Source organism: Falco naumanni, chromosome 1, assembly GCF_017639655.2.
Source record: "Falco naumanni isolate bFalNau1 chromosome 1, bFalNau1.pat, whole genome shotgun sequence".
Lineage (NCBI taxonomy): Eukaryota > Metazoa > Chordata > Aves > Falconiformes > Falconidae > Falco > Falco naumanni.
The window spans coordinates 26743294-26762682 of record NC_054054.1 but is presented as its reverse complement, the minus strand read 5'-3'; the positions used below and the strand labels follow the sequence as shown (position 1 = coordinate 26762682).

The 19389-nt window shown below is 36.3% G+C and overlaps 1 protein-coding gene across 8 annotated transcripts in view; it reads left to right on the top strand.

The window, feature by feature from the left end:
* Positions 1-19389, top strand: part of N4BP2 (NEDD4 binding protein 2) — a 47423-nt gene that overhangs the window by 22059 nt on the left and 5975 nt on the right. For all 8 annotated transcript variants that reach the window (XM_040587023.1, XM_040587056.1, XM_040587073.1 and 5 more), the window contains 12 exons: positions 77-201; positions 1396-1484; positions 3239-3315; positions 5156-5311; positions 6489-8797; positions 10187-10272; positions 11000-11042; positions 12071-12315; positions 13715-13833; positions 15152-15290; positions 15406-15591; positions 17893-18061. In XM_040587023.1, coding sequence (XP_040442957.1) covers positions 77-201; positions 1396-1484; positions 3239-3315; positions 5156-5311; positions 6489-8797; positions 10187-10272; positions 11000-11042; positions 12071-12315; positions 13715-13833; positions 15152-15290; positions 15406-15591; positions 17893-18061 — 3743 coding nt within the window. The remainder of the gene's footprint in view (positions 1-76; positions 202-1395; positions 1485-3238; positions 3316-5155; positions 5312-6488; positions 8798-10186; positions 10273-10999; positions 11043-12070; positions 12316-13714; positions 13834-15151; positions 15291-15405; positions 15592-17892; positions 18062-19389) is intronic.

Sequence of the window (19389 nt, the reverse complement as noted above, 5' to 3'; positions counted from 1 at the left end):
GCATTTTTGTATGGTAGCAGGTATCAGGGCTGGGGAGAATGGGCGAAAAAACTATTTACTTCTTGATCTTTCACAGAGCGTTGCTTGAGGATAACCCAGGCGGAATCATTCTTAGTACTGATGATTACTTCTATAAACATGGACAATACCATTATGATCCTGATTGCTTAGGGGAAGCGCATGACTGGAACAGGAAGCGAGGTGAGAAATAAATAAGGGATTAGCTTGCTTATTTACAGTTCAATGCTTGTGTGCTGTTTAAAAGGCTGCCTGTCTTGTAATGCCTGTGTCACAGGACAAGCATTTATCCCATCATAGAAGTATTTTTTAATACATGTGTGTAAAAAGAGTATGAGCACAAACTCAGAAGTCATCTGTCCATTGTGTGTTTTGCAATTAAAAATCCCAGTGTCCTTGTCTTCAGATTTTGTCATGGTATGTATTTTGGGTTGTGTCCCATTTCTGGAGTGGTAATCTATACCATCTCCCAGAAATTTTTCTTTTGAGATGAGCCATTATATATGCATATGTGATAAGTAACAAGGATGTTGATACAAATAATACTTACACAGATATTTTCCTGCTCTTGGTTATTTTTTTTTCTCTTGAGCACTAAATTGTTGGCAAATTTAAAACAAAATTATAGGAGGAAAACAGTAATATTTTTTTTCCCTTTCCATAATCAGTGTATTTTTTGATAGTGACTTCTGTTAAGCTCACCATAGCACAACTTTTTTTTTTAAGCTTTTAGTTGCTGAATTTGAACCATGATCACTTTTCTACTGTCAAATTTTGAACCAGTGGAGAAATGGGTTAATAACAAATGTGTAATTCAACAATAACTTTGATTGTTCAGGTGCATTGTAACATATCTACAGAAACATGGTGCTGCATCTCAAAGCTAGTGATTCTAAACTTTTCATTACTGTGTATTTAAATTACAATAATTATTTTGATTTTTCATATTTTATGCAGTTTACAGAGTGGACTAATCTTAAGACTGTTATAAAGCCAAGAATTTTGTATGCAACAAAGAAGTCCACTTTAAGGTGATCATGTAGCTTTTTTTTTGGTAGTTTAATTTACTGATTGATTAGTCATCTTGGTGCATTTTACATTTGCATTTTCATTCCTTGATTATCATACATACGTTAATTCAAAAGAATGCCATATCTCAGTAGCTTTACCGGGGGGTGGTTGGGATTTCTAAAATAAAAAGAGGGCCTCAAAACAGATCAAGCTGTGGCAAGAGTTCTTTACACAGTGGTTAATCATTATGGACTGTCTACTTTAAAAAATACTGCAAATTTAGAGAATTAGTATAAATGTTATGTGTCCACCCTATTATAATGAAATTAACTACATCACATTCTTTTGTACATGTGTGTCTTTCAGCCAAAGAAGCATTTGAAATGAGAATCTCTCCTATAATAATAGACAACACAAACATACAAGCATGGGAGATGAAGCCTTATGTTTCTTTGGTTAGTATTACAATTTGATCAATGTAAAAGGGATTATTGACGAGCATGGCAGCAACATATGTTTTAAAATGAGATTGTCTTTCTCAGTCTAGCTGTTATTCCACCAGGAAGTCTGAAGATTAAAAAAACCCCAAAACATTACATGGAATCATATTACCCACTGTCATATTCTGTGCACTCCTTGAGTATTGACCTGGCCTAATTTCCAACTGATAAAGCCAAGTGCTTTGCACTTGGGAGCAAAAATAAATATCGTTGGGGAAACTGAATTATGTTCCTCTTTTATATGATCAGTCATATTATAAGCTACTGTTAAAATATAATCAGCACTAATTAATAAGAGTGATGCTTGATGCTCCCTGAAACTTGAAAACTCAGTCTTAATTTCATCCTAAATATGACAGAGACAGATACCAGCTGACCAGCTGGAGGGCTAGAGTTATCAAATGTTTCTAGCTTGCTTGAAGTTATGCAGATTTACTTAAATTTTATTGAAGTGATGTAATCAATATAATACACTGCACTATTTTATTTTAGTAGTGTAGTGCTTTTATTTAGTGACTAAAAGTGATCTGCTTTTATTTAGTACTAAGTAAATGCAATCCACGCTTAACTTCAGAAGTTACATTCAATGATTGAAAGAACTTGGTGAACTGTTCTAGATTTCTCATACTTCAGTTTTCTGGAGCTTCTCAACTTCTAGCTTAATAGTTTTGAAATGGGCATCAGCACTTTTAGACTCTAGCTCTTACTTTGCTGTTGATCATTCGCCATTTTGGTTGGTAGTTTTAGTATTTTTTATGCTTATAGAATTGCATTGTTTGATTAACAGAAACAATATTTAATAATATTTTGGAAGTAATATTATAAAGTACGTCTGGAATTTCTCCTACCATAGTATAGAAATAAATCAGTGTGTTGTACGTAGAACTGCAGATGCTCTACATGTGCTGCATGTGGTAATGGATACTGAACAGTGGGTCTTAACAGATAATTTTTATTAATAATTTTTTTATTTTATTATTCTTGCATTTATTAACAATTGTCAGATTAACAGTTCTTTCACAATTTAATTTTTGATTTTGCTGTATACTGAAATAAAGATACAATAAAAGTTCTTCCAGGAAGTGCAGGGTTTGGTAAGGTGGTAAGAATTTTTCCTGAAAACAGGAATGGAGAGAAATGGCACGGTACTCACAGTGTTTCTCCTGATTAGACTTCGGGCTCCTTTTCTGTCATGATGAGACTGGACCATATAAGGACCAGCTATCTGCAACCCTGTCAAGTTCCCCATGTGGCAGGAAGGCTGTCCACAATAGCTGTGTTAATGGAACTGAGTTGCTTGTTTTGGAACTGGCTCGCATCTGGTCAGCTCTGAATGTAAGCAGTGAGCTTTTCTCTGTCTTGAGAAAAGAGGCACATGCGTACTGTGCTTGGGAAGACGAGATGTTCTACCTTCTCTGAGTCAAGAATGCCGAACATTTAAAGGGATGACACAGTGACTTTTTTTCTGTGATCATGGCACACATTAATTTTACAGTAAATACAAAAAAATACATGTTTTTAAAAATCTCCATTTATATAATCACAAACGAAACACTGAACGAAAGTATGTTACTTCAATGTTTAATTGGTTACGAAAAATAAAAAAAACCCACCAGCATTAAAAGAAGCAGGCTATATAGGTGTGCTTTTTCATAGAAATATGAAATGGGTGAAATGGCTTGTTCTGTTTTTTAATCTGTTTTATTCAGGCTCAGCAGTTCAAATATAAAGTCATGTTTCGAGAACCGGACACTTGGTGGAAGTTTAAACCAAAAGAACTTGAAAGGTAAGAATGTGAAGGAAAATTTCATATTAGATTGTGTATCTTTCACAGTCTATAAACTATGATTTTTAAAAAGGTATCAGTACAGTGGCTGGTGAAGTAGCAAGATATCAGTCAAGATTTTTGTGATAGTAAGTAGCTTTTTAATAATTTTTTTCCCTACAATATTAACTTTTGTGGGATTTTTATATGTATTACGAGATTTTTTTTTTTCCCTGTCACTTTATTCTAATTACATACAAAAGATACTATTAGAAATAGATACTATGTGATGTTTTCATGATTGCAGTTACTTTGCATTTAAGGTACAGTGACTCTTTGGGTTCCTGAGGTTGCAAAAATGCTGTCAGGTTGTGGCTAGTTTTGCATCTGGATGGTCTGTTGCCCTACTTGGATTGTTTCTACTATCACTGAGTGTGAGGCAATCAGCATCTCATGGCCTGAGAGGGACAAACCCCTGTGCTTCTCCATCACTGTTTACCTTTTCTTTAGCAGAACCTTTTACACAGTCATAGAGCCATTACTTTAAGCCAAAATAGGCAAGATGTATAAACCCTGTGTAAGGGAATAATAAGGTAGCTAGAAGATCGGCTGGATGCCGTTTCAAAGGGTATGATCAGTGTGGTTCAAAGTTGAAGAAGAGGAGGCTGATGTCTCTCTAGGATGGATACTAAGGGCCACTACTGTTTAATGTCCTTTTTATGACTTGGATGTTGGGACACAGTGAACTCTCAGCAGATTTGCAGATGATACTGAATTGATCAACAGTAGTTTGTTCAGACTTAAGAAGAGAACTCTTAAGGAAGGATCGTATTGTTGTCTTCAGCTACCTTTTGAGAGATTATAGAGAAGACTAAAAAGATCTCTTCTGAGAATTGTGGAGGGATAGGACAAAACAAACATAAGCAAGTTGGAGCTTTGTATATTTTGATTACATAAAATAAACCCCCAAAACTTACTTTGAGGGTGGTCAGGCACTGAAAGGGTTTGCCCAGAGAGTTTGTAGACTTCTAGTCATTAGGGATATTCAAAATTTGACAAGACAAAGCTCTAGAGAATGTGATTTAGCCGTACCTCCTCAGAGTATGTGGCCTCTGGAGGTCACTTTGAACGTAAGTTATTTTGTATTCCTAATTTGTGTTCAAAATATCTGTTTTCATCTGAATTTGCATGCTTAACTTAAGGTTGGCCACTTTTCAAGTGAGGTAAGGAAGAAGATTTTCTTTCCTAAAATAGAACTTAAACATTTTCTCCTTCAATTTCTGTTTTGCCATCCTTAGAAGGATCCACTTGTTCTGGATGGAACTGCTGCAGAGTGTACTGCTAGTTGGTGTTTAACAGCGTCAGTGAAAATTTCTAGCCAAAGTGTATCCAAATAGGCAAATAGGTTTTCCTCAAGGCTCGAGGAGTTCTTAGTTTGGCAAAACCAGAGGAGGAAGACTGAATTCAGAAATCTTCCATACCTGGTTTAATATCCTGCATCACTGTCAGGATTTGATGTGGTGTGTTGCTGATACTTATTTGAAGAAGATGCATTATTGGTACAGTTTTAGATTTTAGTTTTAAGGAAAACATCCTATTGCAGAATAGGGCCACCAGGTGGGGTGGAGAAGTCAAGTGGAGCAGCAATTTGTCTGAGATAACCTGTTTGGAATGTCTTAGTGCACTGGCAGACAAAGAACTGCTGTTTGACAGCTTTTGCCCTGGCCCCCTGAATTCTCTGGTTAGTCTTCCTGTAAACTTACTAAATTACTCTCTTTTAGAGAATGTGTATTCTCACTGTAAAATACAGATCTGAAATGTTTCTTTTTCGATGTTTGCTTTTTTTTTTTTAAATTCATAGGCGAAACATTCATGGTGTATCTAAAGAAAAGATCAGAAGTATGTTGGAACGATACGAATGCTGCCTTACTGTTAGTTCAATATTGGGTTCTTCAGTCCCAGACAAATCGGAAGCTGCTGGCTGGAGTGAAGGTCCTTGTCAGGAGGAAAGCCATAGGTTAGATTCTTTTACTAGCTTTGTAGTCTTAAATAAAAGGCTAAAAATTCAAACCTCATAGCAACAGAACCTGGATAATGATGTTGAACAGTGATGAATGCATTATAAAAATCAGTTAAATAATAAAAAGAAATACACTGCATAGTGTTCTTAATTTTTCGTTTTTAAGAATTTCAGGATTTCTAGAAATAAGCAGTCAAGGGATCTTGTCAACTTTCCAATGTCTTTTGAAAACCCTCTAGTATGTCTGTGTGTTACTTTACCATAAGAAAATCTTCATTGACTTTCTCTTACCTTAGAAATGTGCTGTTGGGTGTATGTTGTAGATAAAAAGCTTCTAAAATTTATGAAATGCTTTTCAGAAGAATGTAGTCCCAAATACAAGCACATTGCTTTTTCTGAGTTTGTGTGTTGGTGTTAGATGATGTCTTTGTGGTAGAAGGTGGATTCTTCATGCAGTAGTAATGAGTTATCTACTTGCTCTCCAGTATATTTAATTTAGACTTGTCTAGATTTATTTTGGTTGTATACACAACTATTTGGTAGTGGCTAATCTGAACAATGCTGTATATGCATTATAATAATGCATAGAAAATCAGATTTTATTGTTGTTGCTACTTAATTTGGTTTTTGCATGCTTAATGTATTTGAAATGAGGTGGGCATTGATAATGGAATGTAGTTGGTTGTGAGAAATGATATGAAAAGAAATGGCACACATTCTCCTAGCTATTTTCTAGACTGACTTTAGCATTGAGCCATCAGGAGAGAGCAACAGTCATTAAATAGAAGCATATTTACCACATTTGCTGATCCGAAGGAGAAAATGTCCAGCAGCAGAGTCCTTTGGTACATAACTGAATGCTGGGAATGGGGGAAAATAGATGCCTGAGAAAGTATTCTTAGCCATATGCTGAAGTAAAAAATGGATACTTAGCAAGGAAAGTTCTGCTTTGCTTAGCTCATTTTTTATAAAGGAGTGTTGAGGTTAGAGCTAACTTGTCTTAAATTTGTTTTCCTCTCACTGAAGTTCTCCAGCTGGATGATTAGTGTCCTAAAAGATGGTTTCTGGTCTGTAATTTGAAAATATTAAATAACCAAGCTAACATAAAAAATGTGGACAAGTGCTTAAAGAAGGTTTGAAATGGGTTTATCTTTCATTCCAATTTGTCTTTCAGAAAGAGAGAGGCACGTTCTGAGGTAAAGGAAGAAAACTCTTTAGTTTCTGGTGTGGAGCCTCTTGAATTAGCTGAAGATAATAAAACTTTTCCCAGGACTTCTTTAACATTAGAAAGTAACTGTGATTCTGAACGTTTTCAGAAAGAGGAAAAAGAAACAGAAAATAACTCAGTGGAACACAATTCTGAGAACAGCACTGTTCTGGATGACCTGGATGATTATTTGTCAGGTTGTATAGAAAAAGAACTGCCCTTGAAGAAGAAAGAAGAAAAGGGGGAAAAAACAGAAAAAAATACGGAAACACAAGTGGATGAGATTGATGTGAACTCAACTAAAGAGACAGTGTGCTTGCATACAGGAGGAATTGAGGAGCACAGCAATAACATTCTCAACGTTCAAGCTGAAGCTGAAGAGTCTCATGAAATATGTATGGAACCAAAATCAACACAAAGTAGTAACACAGTGGAACCAAGCAGTTCAGCTTTTGACACGTCAGGAAAACCAGAACTACTAAACTTTCTGGGTGACTGGCCTGTAGAACAAACAATGGGACAGAGAGTCAAAAGAGCTAGAAGACTAGAAAAATCTTCTCTGAAGAGTGATAAAGAACATAAAACTTCCAGTCAGCAGCATCCTGAGTTAGGTAAAGAGCAAGTGGGCGTGCCTAGGACCTGTACTGTTGAAAAAGAACATGACGAAGAAAATCTAGCCTCTAGCTGTTCCTCTGTTAGTTCAGATAAAGTTACACTGGAACTGCAAATGGTAGGACATTGGCCTGTGTCAGGCTCATTAGAACAGAGACAACAAAGGTCAAGGAGAGTGAGAAAGACAAGTCTAAATCAGTCCGATGAAGGTCGAAGTACTGAAGGTGACGTTAATAGAAATGCTCTTGAGACTGTAGATGTGCTTCGTGGGACACCTATGAATACCGCAGAGCAACCAGATACTAAGAGTTTGCATATGTACCAATCTGAAACAGTAGCTAGTGAAACAATAGGTGAGAAAAAAACCCAGCAAAGTAAAAGAATGAGGAAACATCACAAATTAGCACTCACTTTTACAAACAACAATTTGCCCCAGCCCAAAGAAGAGGAACACTTCTCTATACTTAATGCAGCAGAAAAGAATCAGGATGCATGCTTATGTAGTCGTTATTCGCAGACTGAATCACAGGACTTTGCTCTTCTGTGGAGATTAGAAAAGAAAATGTTTTTTCCTGAGACTGCCAAAGTATTGCATGGCAGGCTTGATGGCTTCAAACCGAAAGGTATAGATAATGCCTCAAATTCTCAGGAAAAAATACCCTATCGAGTTATGTATGATAAAAGTACATTAGTGGAAGAAAGTGAATTTACCAATATTGATGAGTCTGAAAAGCTAAATATGCTATGTAAGCTCTTTGAGTCTGTTTCATTTGAAGCTCTGAAAGATCTGTATGAAAGATGTAACAAAGACATAGTCTGGGCCACAGGTCTGCTGTTAGACTCTGATGAAAAGTTATGCAAAGATGTTGATGCTGAATGCTTTCAAGTAAGAGAAGCTGGGCCAGTTGTCGCAGACCTTGATTCCAAGGCAAGTACAAAGTATGGTGAGAATCTCAAAGACTGCCAACAAATGCCACAAAGAATTGGGGCTGGTTGTATTTCTGAGCCTTCAGAAGACAAGAGCTCATCACTGAGCACTGCAGAAAATGCTACCATGGCAACTGTGACAGACAATGATGTCTGTGACTCGTTGACTGCTGCTTCATGGAATGATTTGTCAGAACTGAATTCTGGAGATGCAGCCCCTAGAACTGATGCAGGCAGCTCAGCAGCAGTAGTCATTGAGCTGTCTGTTTCAGGAAAGCAGAAGATAGAGTCTGAGAGTCCAGTTGAAGAAACTATAAATGAGCCATCAGTCTCACAACTTGATGCAGGTTTCTGTATACCTGTGACTTTGCCTCATGATCCTAGCACAACTTCTACTAATCTGAAATTTGTATTAAATAACGAAAGTGGCAGTAACCCTTCAGTGAGCAGTGCAGAACAAGTGACTGCTTCCTTACTGGAAATGGATCATGCACCTTTGGTCGGTCCTAGGAATGACAAAGAACTGGAGGTGGATAAAGAAACCCAGGGGAGTTCCGGGAAGGTGTGTGGTAAAGGAGAAATTGAAACTCCAAGCTGGGATGAAGCTAAAGCCAAGACACAAAGCTGTATACCAGCATCACATGCAACCTTCAATATAGATTGCCTAGAACTAACATTACCTCCTGAACTGGCACTTCAACTGAAAGAAATATTTGGGCCTGTTGGCATTGATGCAGGTACAAGCATAATTATATCCATATTTTTATGAAAAAACTCAGTTTGGGTAAGAAAACCTTTATTCCTTTGCCTGTGCTTCTTTCCGTTCCTGCTTCATTTTTAGGGAACAGATTTGCACAGCTCCTCGTGATACTGTTGTTTGCTGTTGTTAATCCAAAAATGGAACTGAACTAAGCATGCCATAAAATATAAATGCAGTAGTGCTACATGCTGCCTTTGTCTTTTTGTACATGCAAATACTTTAAAACCGTAAGAAAATATATTGGCTTGTTTGCAATTTGAGCAACAGGCCTTTGAGCCTATATTCAAACTCTGAAGGGATGTTAAGGTAGTGAGGAAGGTGAAATTTTTGACTGGTTAGGGAAAAAGAAAGAAACCTTTAGGCATTAGTTAAATTGGGAAAGGAGAAGATGAATGGTTTAGAGAGAAGTGTGGCTATACTTAGAAGATGAAAACAGACTAGTCTGCTGAGAGAGTATGATGAAGGAAGCCATAAGTAGCTTGAACGTGTATCACAAAAGTTAAAGACTCTTAGAAAAAGGAGGAAAAGAAAACACAAAGGATATATAGCTTGCTTGTTCTCTCCCCCCTCCCCCTTTTCTTTTTTTTCCCCCCATTTTTATCTTTTCTCCTGAAGATTACCTGATGTGAAACCCTGATTTATTGGTGGGTTTGACTGCTGGCCTCTTTACTTCCATGCCTACCTTCTCCAAAAAAAAAAAAGTTTGTTTTTGATAGCAGAAGGGTGTTTCATTGTGTCTGACATATGCCCTGCCTTTTTATTTGATACATATGTACTTACCTTTTTATTTTTGAAAGGGTGAGAAACAGTATCAGAAAGATCTTTTAGATGTACCCTTATGACACCTTGATAATTCCTGACCTTTCCTTTCATTAGAGAGGATACTTGGAGTTTGCTTCTCTGTGTTTGTGTGTTTGAAAGGAGGGATGTGACTTCTGTTTGGGCAGTGGCAAGTATGTTGTGTTACATAAAAGCAGTTGCATGTGGGTTGTAATAAAATGGGGGGAATCAGTTTCACAAATGAAATTGTAAATTAACAGTGGGTTTGTAAAAGAAGGTTCTGCTAGAAAAATGGAAAAGAGAACAAAAACTGTAGTTGTTCAGGTAGTCATATTTCAACAAGATATAATTAATGGTACTTGTTTTTTCCTGTATTTTCTGAGTTTTTGAACACCAGATTAATGAGTTCTGTGTGGAATGATTTTTTTATTTTTTTAATTTGGAAATTGCTCAAGTTTTTCTTAGGCATGACAGTTCATGCAAAATCACCAAAATTCAAATTAATAAGTCTAGGCTACTGTACTTTTTTTTGCATAGATAAGTTTTAATGGAACCCTTTATGAATATATTTTCTTTCTTCCCTAAGGATCACTAACTGTTGAGGATTGTGTGGTTCATATTGATCTGAATTTGGCAAAAGTGATTCATGAAAAATGGAAAGAATCTATTCTGGTTAGTAGATTTCTTGCTTACATATGTGGTGTGGCATGCTTGCACTTTGTCAGAGTATTTGTCTCTTTATGTGTTGGTCTAAATGTGTAAGATATAAGTATCTTTGCAAGAAGAATGATAAAATACAATAGCAGTTTGTGAAATATTTGGAGTATATCAGTGTGTCATAATCATCAGATCTGTTGAGAGACAGTTTAAGGGATGAAGAAACTGCATGTCATGAATGTCTCATCATGCAACCAAGATTCTTAAAAAAGAAGGATCATTATGCACAATTTCACTACAAGATTAATCAAAAATTCCACTGGCCAAAAATCATTATTGACTTCTAGACATGTAAGAAGAGTTCTTTATGAATAATTATGTATTCAAAACATTTCCATGTACATTTGTTGAGAAGAGTTCTCTAACCTCCGTTCCTTCATACCCTTATGAAACTGAATGCTTTTCGGCCAAATTTGTGTTTGGTTTATTTAATTAAGGTTATGAAATCTTAGCAGTGGGGCAAGTTCCTCTGGTTTGATCTGTTTTTGGAAAGATAGTTTTATCTTCTTAACTTCACTTCATAATTATTTTTCTTAAATATATTTATTTTTAAATATCCAATCTTTGAGAAATACTGTGAGACATTATTTTGAAGCTGGTTTACTTAGAAGATAACACTTAGGAAGTCTCACTGCAAAATTTATAGCTTGCTTATAATATGGTGGTTTACTATTTTTTTTAGAAGCGTCAGAGGAGAGATGAATCGTCTAAGTTGTTTGCAGCAGGTATGTTAAAGTTTTCTCTTAACTGTAAAAATACTTAAATTTTGTTATTAAAAATATTTAATTCTTTGAAACTTAAGAAGGTTGCAAATATTCTATTAAAAAATGATGGATTAATTTATTAAGCTAAGCTTTTACTTATTGTCCTTGGTTCTATTTACTGTTCTTTTATGGAGGGGTGTGTGTGGGAAAGTTAATTATAAGCAGAATCACTGGTCCCAGGTAGATGCAAGCAAAAAGCCTGTCATTTTGTCTACTTCAGAGAACTTAAAAAGAAAATCCTTACTGGATCAGATTGCTGTTCAGTGGGACTTCTGTAATCTCTGTGGCAAGAAAAGGTGCAGCCAGAGAATTACTAGTAGAGTCAGGTTTTTGTAGGTGAGGGAAGGAGGTGAGGAATACAACATTCACACACTGTTTGCCCTTGTCAGAAGAACTGATTTGGCAGGAAGATGTATGCTTTGTTTAAAATGTGTTAAAACCTTTGGCAATCCAGTTTTCATTCAGCTCCCAGAAGAAATGTCCCTTTATAGCAGAACCCCACGACTCTTGCATGGGACCTGGGTGAAGACTTGGACTGCAAACTCTCCACTCGCATGACCAAACAGTGCTGTTAGTATTAACTTGTAGCGTAAACGGATTGTTAAGCATCTGTCCTTAAGCGTAGAGGAAAGGCAGGTAAACATGTAAACTCATGAGTCAATAATTCTCTTAAAAAAGTAAACAAACCTCCCCACCTAATGTATGTGCAAGTAGTTTACAGCTGTAAGATATGTCTTGGCAGTTGAAAATTTGGTGAGTGTGATGGTTTTGCTTTTGTTCTAAAAAACAGATAAAGAAGACAAGATAGTTTTCAGAAAATAAAAGTGAGGAAGATTAAAACAGTGTGTTGTTTTCTGTTTTAGCATTAATAATATTGTTTTAACACTGCCCAAACTATCTAGGTTGAAAAACTTAATTATTTTGTCTTCGCTTGCATAAATAAGATAATAATAGTTTTATTTGTCACCTCATTTTTATTGATTTTGAAGGTCCTACTGTGATTCAACAGATAAATACAGACGACTCAGAAATGCTGTTATCTCAGAATGCAAACAGTAAAATACAGAAGAAAAAAATGAGTGGAGCTTCAGGCTCATGTAATGACATACAGACTAAAAAACCAGCATCATCAGATGTTTTTCCTTTTATGGATCACTGGAATGCTCAGATTCAGAAAGTTTCTCTCAGACAAATAATTTCTGAAGAAAAAGCTATGCAGGAGAAACAAGACCTGGTATGGATAGCATCAGTTTTTTATGTAGTTTGTATTTTTTAACTGTTAATGAAACAGGCTATGTCTTATCTGGTGACTCAGCTTTGTACTGCTGATTACAGCCTGAATTCGTAGAGACAAATGCATGCAAAGTAGTATTGTTGATTACTGTGATACAGGAGTTTGCTTGTGGCAGATGTTTCTGTTTTAAAAATGTAAATCTAATTTTAAAATGTAATATTTTTATTGTTTCACAAACAGATCATGGTGCATTTCACTATACAGGTTAGCATTTGTGTTTGGTTGAATTTTTTTTTTTTGATTGCTTACTGAAAACAAGGATCTACTGGGAAAGTGGTATCAAAAAAGTTCCTAATTAGCTCCATGCCTTGTTTGTTTAGCAGTGGATTGAATTCATTTTAATATTTTTTGTAAGGAGAACCCTCAACATTCCTAACAGATGAGACATTAAAAGAAGTACTTGAGGTTGATCTCCAACAGGTTTCTGTACCCACTTGTCAGAAAACAGTAACTTTAAAAAAGATTTTTGTTAATTCTGTATCTTTCACACAGTTCCCATACCCCGTCTGGTTGGTGTGTACATAACACTGCCCTCTGCTGCCGGCAGTTTTTCGGAACAGGCATTTTTACTTGTAACTGTCTTTGATAAGTAGCTGTCCTAAAAAAGAGGAGCTTTGTTTGTACTTGTATAGAAAGTTGGATGGATTAGCCTGTACTTAGAAAGAATCCACAAGCCATTCTTTCCTTGAACTGCATGTATGTGGCTTACTGATGATAACAACTGTGATGTCCGCAGCTTTATTTTCAGTTTGGATTCGTGGAGCTTGGCTTTCTTTTGGCCACTACTTTTTTTTTAAATCTGAGTGTTGGAATGATCGGTCTGATTTATTCTGGGCTATAATTATGTTTTCTTCTCAGCATGACTTCACAAATAGGAATATTTATTACAGTACAACTGCAGATACACCAACACAAAATTGCCTATGCTGTTTAATAATAAAATGTTGTTTCAGCCCTAGGCCTGCAGTATAGAGAGGTGGACTTTGCACAAGCTTAGCATTGGACTATATAGACTAGCAGGAAATGCATTCCAAAACTGCAGTTCCTCATAAAAAAATCTGTTGCTTTTTCCAAGTTATGAGGGAGTTCCAGCTGAGTCACTTCAAATCACCGCAGAGTACTGCAGTGGTGTATAAAACAACTCACCGGTCCCTAATTTATTCTCATAAATTAGTGAGGCAGGTTGATATTGGCATATTGTCATTGCTGTGGGTGCATACCTGCCGAGTAGATACTTTTTAAATCTTAACAAATAACAGAAAAGTTGCATTGGCTCCACTGTTCCTGTGTTTTGTTCTAATCAAGAACGTGTAATACTTTTCCTTTGTCTTCTGGGTAGAATCGTATTTCTTCTATGGCTAGAAAAGACTGTGCTGCTAAACTAAAGGAGAAACAACTTTTTGAGATGTTTCCAACTATTAATCAAAATTTCTTAATGGATGTCTTCAAGGACAACAAGTAAGAAATCTTTGAAGTTCTTTGTAAAAACGGTACTCAGTAATACTCTACAGTGTACAGTTACTGTCTTAAGATACTGATAAAGAATGGCTTTTTCCAAACAGGCACACTTTTTGTAGATCTAAATAAAGGCAAAACTAGCTGGTCTTAAAAGCCAAAAAAGGGTATAAAAATTCTGTGTAGACTTTTTTTTTTTTTTGAGTAGACGGGTTACTCATTAGAAGGATGTCTCTGGCTGTTGACCTCTGACTGACTGTCAGTGGAACTGCATATTTGATCTAGAGCTGTGTTTTAAGTGAAGTAGAAGAAATTAGTGGGAGTGGTAATAGTGGGTTCACAGAAAATGGTGTTTGCCTAAGAGGAAAACTACTATTACCTGATGGTAGCTGTGAGTACTTTGCTGGTTACTACAGCAGCTTTGAAGGAATGAACCATCTCTCCATCTCTTCTATGTTCTGCATTGTATTTCTGGCTTATGTAGCTATCACCTTAAATCCAAGTTCCTGAGAACTGAAATTTTTTTTCCAAGAGAAAATTCTTTTTTCATCCTTGGTCAGTTGTCTGTCTCTATATGTGAGTTTTCACATCTGCTTGTCAGTCTTTCTGCTTGTTCTGGTTATCAAAACTCTTCCTTATGGGATGTTTAAAATATGTTCTTCATCCATTTCTATAGCTCAAACATTTCACCATCTCTTGTTTTTCACATTCTAAACTCTTGTCATAGTGTTTCCTTTCCCAAAATCTATCTTTACTTTTGATCAGTCTTCCTCTTGTGTGCTTACTGAACAGCAAGAAAAAGAAAGAAGAAAGGGCTTATTAGAAATCTGATGGCAATTGATGTTCTATTCTCATTTCATTAAATTAATTAACAAATCTTTCTGGAAATACAAGGATTTTCCTGCATAATGGTTTCAGAAAACTGAGCTAGTTTTAAACCAGTTTGTACTGTCTAAGCCTGACTAAAGAAGATTTGAGATGAGGTAATTTATCCAGCCCAAAAAGCAGTGCTTGCTTCTAAACTAAGGTCTGTTTGATTAAGGTAGGATGCAATTTACTTTAGTATTTCATTGTCCATTTAATATTCAAGTGCCCCTGAATTATGTTTCAGTCAACCAAGACTGTATGTGTGTAGATGCCAGTAATGCAGGACAGTAGGTCTGCAAGCCTTTCTGTAGTAAGGTGGAAAATTCCATTCCAGTGCTTTATTTCCATTGTCATCTCTTTTTGTAACAATATCAAGGTTTGTAATATGAATTTTAATAAATGTAGCGGCTATTAATCTATTTGTAAAGTCACAGATTTTACTTATCCTTTACAGCTACTCTTTAGAACAAACTGAGCAGTTTCTGAACTGTGTTCTGGAGGCAGATCCTGTAAAAACAGTTATAGCTCAAGAAAGTATTCAGCAAAATGAAATTGTTTCTTCCTACAGTGCTGCAAAGAACCGGGAGAAAAAGGTATTTTTATGTTTGGGTTTTTTTAAAAAAATATTAGTTCCAAACATATCCAAAGCTATGTTAATGAAAGCATCCTACAATTCATACTTAGTTTCAACATTGCAAATTCCTACAGGTGAAAAAAAGTAAGGAAGAGGATGATCCTTTGAGTGAAATATTTCAAGAATTTGAGTATCCACAATATGATGATTTAAGAGCAGAAGCTTTTTGTCACCAGCAAAAGAGACAGGAATGTTTGAAAAAGGCTGGGGAGGCCTACCGCATGGGTATGAAGCCTGTGGCAGTATTTTATGCACATCAGGTAGGTAAATGTACATGTCGTGCTTTTTGCCTGAATTTAGAGAGGTACTTAAATACTGAATTGGAAGCGATAAGAAAAACATTGTGCCTACTAGAGCTGATAAATTTGCTTAATTATTGTTCCCTGTGTAAGCGTTATATTGAGTATCACCTCAGAACCAAACTCCCTTTCACTAGTAATGGTACTGATATAGGAAACTAATGTAACCAAATTCAGTGCGAGACATCATGAAAGGTGATACAGTGCTCAGTCACACGCACTCGTTTTCTCATAGATCTTACTCTCACATCCACATATTTGTGAAGCACCAAGAATTGTGTCCGTGTGGTCTGGCCAGGCCCAGGCTCACTCATGTGACATGGACTGCAGCAAACATCGGTTTTTGAATCCACCATATGTCCCATGGTTTCCTCTTAACTGGTGATGAAGTGTTTTTAGACGTGTCCTTTGTACTTTTTAGGAGTGAGACAGGTATTAAGATGTGATCTTTTGCTTCAGAATCTTGTTTGCTTCATCCTCCATGAGTCTTGGGGAAGATGGCTGCCTGCGGTCTTTGCTTCCTCATTCTGACTGTATGGCTACAGTCTGTCTTGAGTTGAGATAAACAAGGTGTAGTATTCTATGCCATGCTTATCGCCATCCATCTGGTTTTGGAGCATAGATCTGTTGCTGATCAGTCTTGCATGCTCTGGCCTTGGGGCACAGGCTCTCTGGTCTTGATTCTAGCGCATTTCTCTGTGTATACCAGCTTAGTTACCGTTGGTTGTTGCTGTTGATCATGTTCTTGATTATAAGTATCAACTGTTCTTGTAACCATTCCTGTACATTGTTTTTTTGGTGCTTTCACAGAAGATCCTTCCATTTACTCTTAAAAATTTCTGTTACAAATATCTTCAAAGGCTGTCGCTTTTCCCTGATCTAATAACATATAAAAATTTGGTTAGAATTCACGTTATAGAAGCATTTAATTCTAGATTATGAATTGCATTTTGAGAGAACATAAATATAAGGATGAATCACTCAAATTTGCTTGCTATCTTAAAAAAGCTTTCACACAATTGGTGTAACGTATCACCCTAAATGTTTAGACTGTGACTATGCATGTAGGAAATATTATTGGTCTCTATTGTCCTTGTCCAAAACCAGGACAGTAATGAACTCCTCATGTTCTTGATTTATATATTCTTGAAGTTTGGAGAGATTCTAAACAAAGGCCTGCATGATTTTAAATAGCAATCTAATTTCTTACTTACTGTCTTGCTTTTGTTTTTAGCCATAACAATGAGTACAATCTGGAAATTTATGATACATTTTATTTTAGGTAATAGAAAGGCTAAGCTATCATTATTAATGAAAAATACTTTGTGCTTGGTGGCCTTAGCCTGTCTTGGGAATCCTCTGCAAGTGAGACTTACGGGGCTGGTGTCTCTGGTCTGACACTAACACACTTCAGATGAGCCATTTTAAGAAAGTGTAAGACAGACTGTCACTTCTATTCTCTTGAGCCCTTGTCAGTCCAATACCTGGAGTTAAGTCTTCCATTCCTTTTCAGAATGTGCCTGCAGATCTTCAAAGACATGATTTGTTGTTTCAGTCCCTCAGGTGCTATCACTGCAAGGTTCATGGGAAATAGCTGGTGTTTGTTCACTGCGTAATGTGAATAACCCTGTACTTCTCTTTGCTCCTAATTCCAATAGGGACTGTACTGACCTTGTCAGTCATAAAAGGTCTGTCAAAAATACTAGCAGAGATAATGGGTAACTATTTAAAAAAAAAAAAAAAAAGTGTTTGCCATTTTCTTGTCTGATTTTTAGGGAATAGGTTCAGAAGAATTAACCTCAACTGTAACACCTAGCAGTTTTTTCCTGGGCTGATGGGAAGTTTCTCTGACAATGTTTCATTAAATTTTTGGCAAGTACTTGCAGAAGGTAGAATTCTGTTCTTAGGATAATAAGTCTGAAAATCAGCATGGAGTTTTAACTTTTTAGCTTATGTACAGACCTTATGGTTTTGTGCCTTTTCTGCCTTTTTTTCTTTCTTGTAAAGCTTTTGTTATAATTTCTTCTTTGTGCCAGCTTTGAGTAGTTTCTTAAGAACAGATTTCTTGAAATTTCCTTGTGAGTAGGTCTCGCTGAGCCTCTTCCAGAAGTTCTGTCGTGATTATAAATTTTACTACTTCAAACTGTGAGCTAAAAGCACCTTGCCAGTACTGTCATTTTGAACCCAGTGACCAGTGTGGATTATGTTATATATGTTAGATTATGTCTTGGTGTGTAATAGTTGCTGTGCTTATGAATAAAGGGTCGCCTTCATGAGCAGAAGATGAAGGAAGCCAACCATGCTGCTGCTGTGCAAATCTTTGAGAAAGTAAATACTTCCTTGTTGCCTATGAATGTGTTGGATCTGCATGGTCTCCATGTGGATGAAGCTGTGACTCAGTTGTCCAGAGTGCTGCATGAAAAAAGTGAAGGTAGGATTAAGCTAATAATTCTTGCCCCCTAAAAGTTATTCTCCTAATTTTCTAATAAGAAATCACAATACATGGCAATATCGGATGGACTGAATGTAATTTAATAACATGTGAAACCCACTGGCTTTTGTATTGTTTTATTTTCAAAGTTCCTTCATGGAATTGTTTTTCTTTGACATGACAATGATTCTTTTTGTTCTCTGCCTTGCGCCCTGCCCCCCTCCCCCATGCTTCTTTGTATATCTTCTTTTTCCTTCTCGTTTATCCTTTACTTTTATTTTTCTTTACTGAAGACTTGATCAGTCCTTCCTGGCATTTTAACAGAGGTGGTAATGCAGACATTAGTGTCATCTTTGCATTGCTTTGTCAGACTATGTTGCTTTTTTAATCTTTAAAAAAGAATCATTATCCTGGAATTCTAACCACGATGATTATATTGTCTTCAACTTTTACATGAAAGCGTGTGATTTGAGCTATCAGTAACTTCTGTATCAATTTGTCAGCAGGATCTCTTGAGATCAGGATACTACTGCTTCCATAAATGTCATTTTGTGCAGTTTTGCTTGAGGGCCTGTTTTTTCTCCCAGTGGAGTGTTCAAATACTTCATGAGTGTTCTTGCTGTAAAAAGATACATTTTCTGTGTTACTAGTTTACCTTATAAATTTAAGCATACTGGGAATGCTTTTATAAGAAATATTTCTTACGCAAGGTACCACTGCACAAACCTAGTTTTTTGAAACAGCTACTCCACACAGTAGAAACAAAAGTGTTCAGCAGGGCCTTCAATAATCCTTTTCTTTCAGTATACATCAGAGAGAATGCAATTTAATTATCTTGTGCTTTTCCTAAGATGATGTTTGTATACTTTAAGCTGTAACCCAATGCTTTTTAGAGCTAAATTTCCTGAGCTGCACTTGCATCAGGAGTCTTGGAATGATGGTAGGGGCGCTCTGTTCAGCCCATTCACCTAAATCTAAAAAAAAAAATTAATTTCAGTGGCATACATGGCAAAGGGATCAATAGTGGGCACTTAGTGCTGGCAGAACTAACAGTAAACTAATATAAAACCCAAATAAAGTTAAGCAAGGAGCGGGGGTAGGTAGCTGAGGAAAGATGCCATGTGAACTGATAATCTTGAACTGACAGATCTTGGCTTGTTGTAGAATCCAGTTTAATTTATATTTTTCCTTCTTTTTCAAACTCTTAGTCAATTTATGTTTCTGTGATCTCTGGGAGAAGAGCATTTTCTTTTGTTATTAGGGCTAGACACTCTACTAAAGCTCATGTGATAATGTTCATCTGTTGATTCACATGTTCCAACATAGCA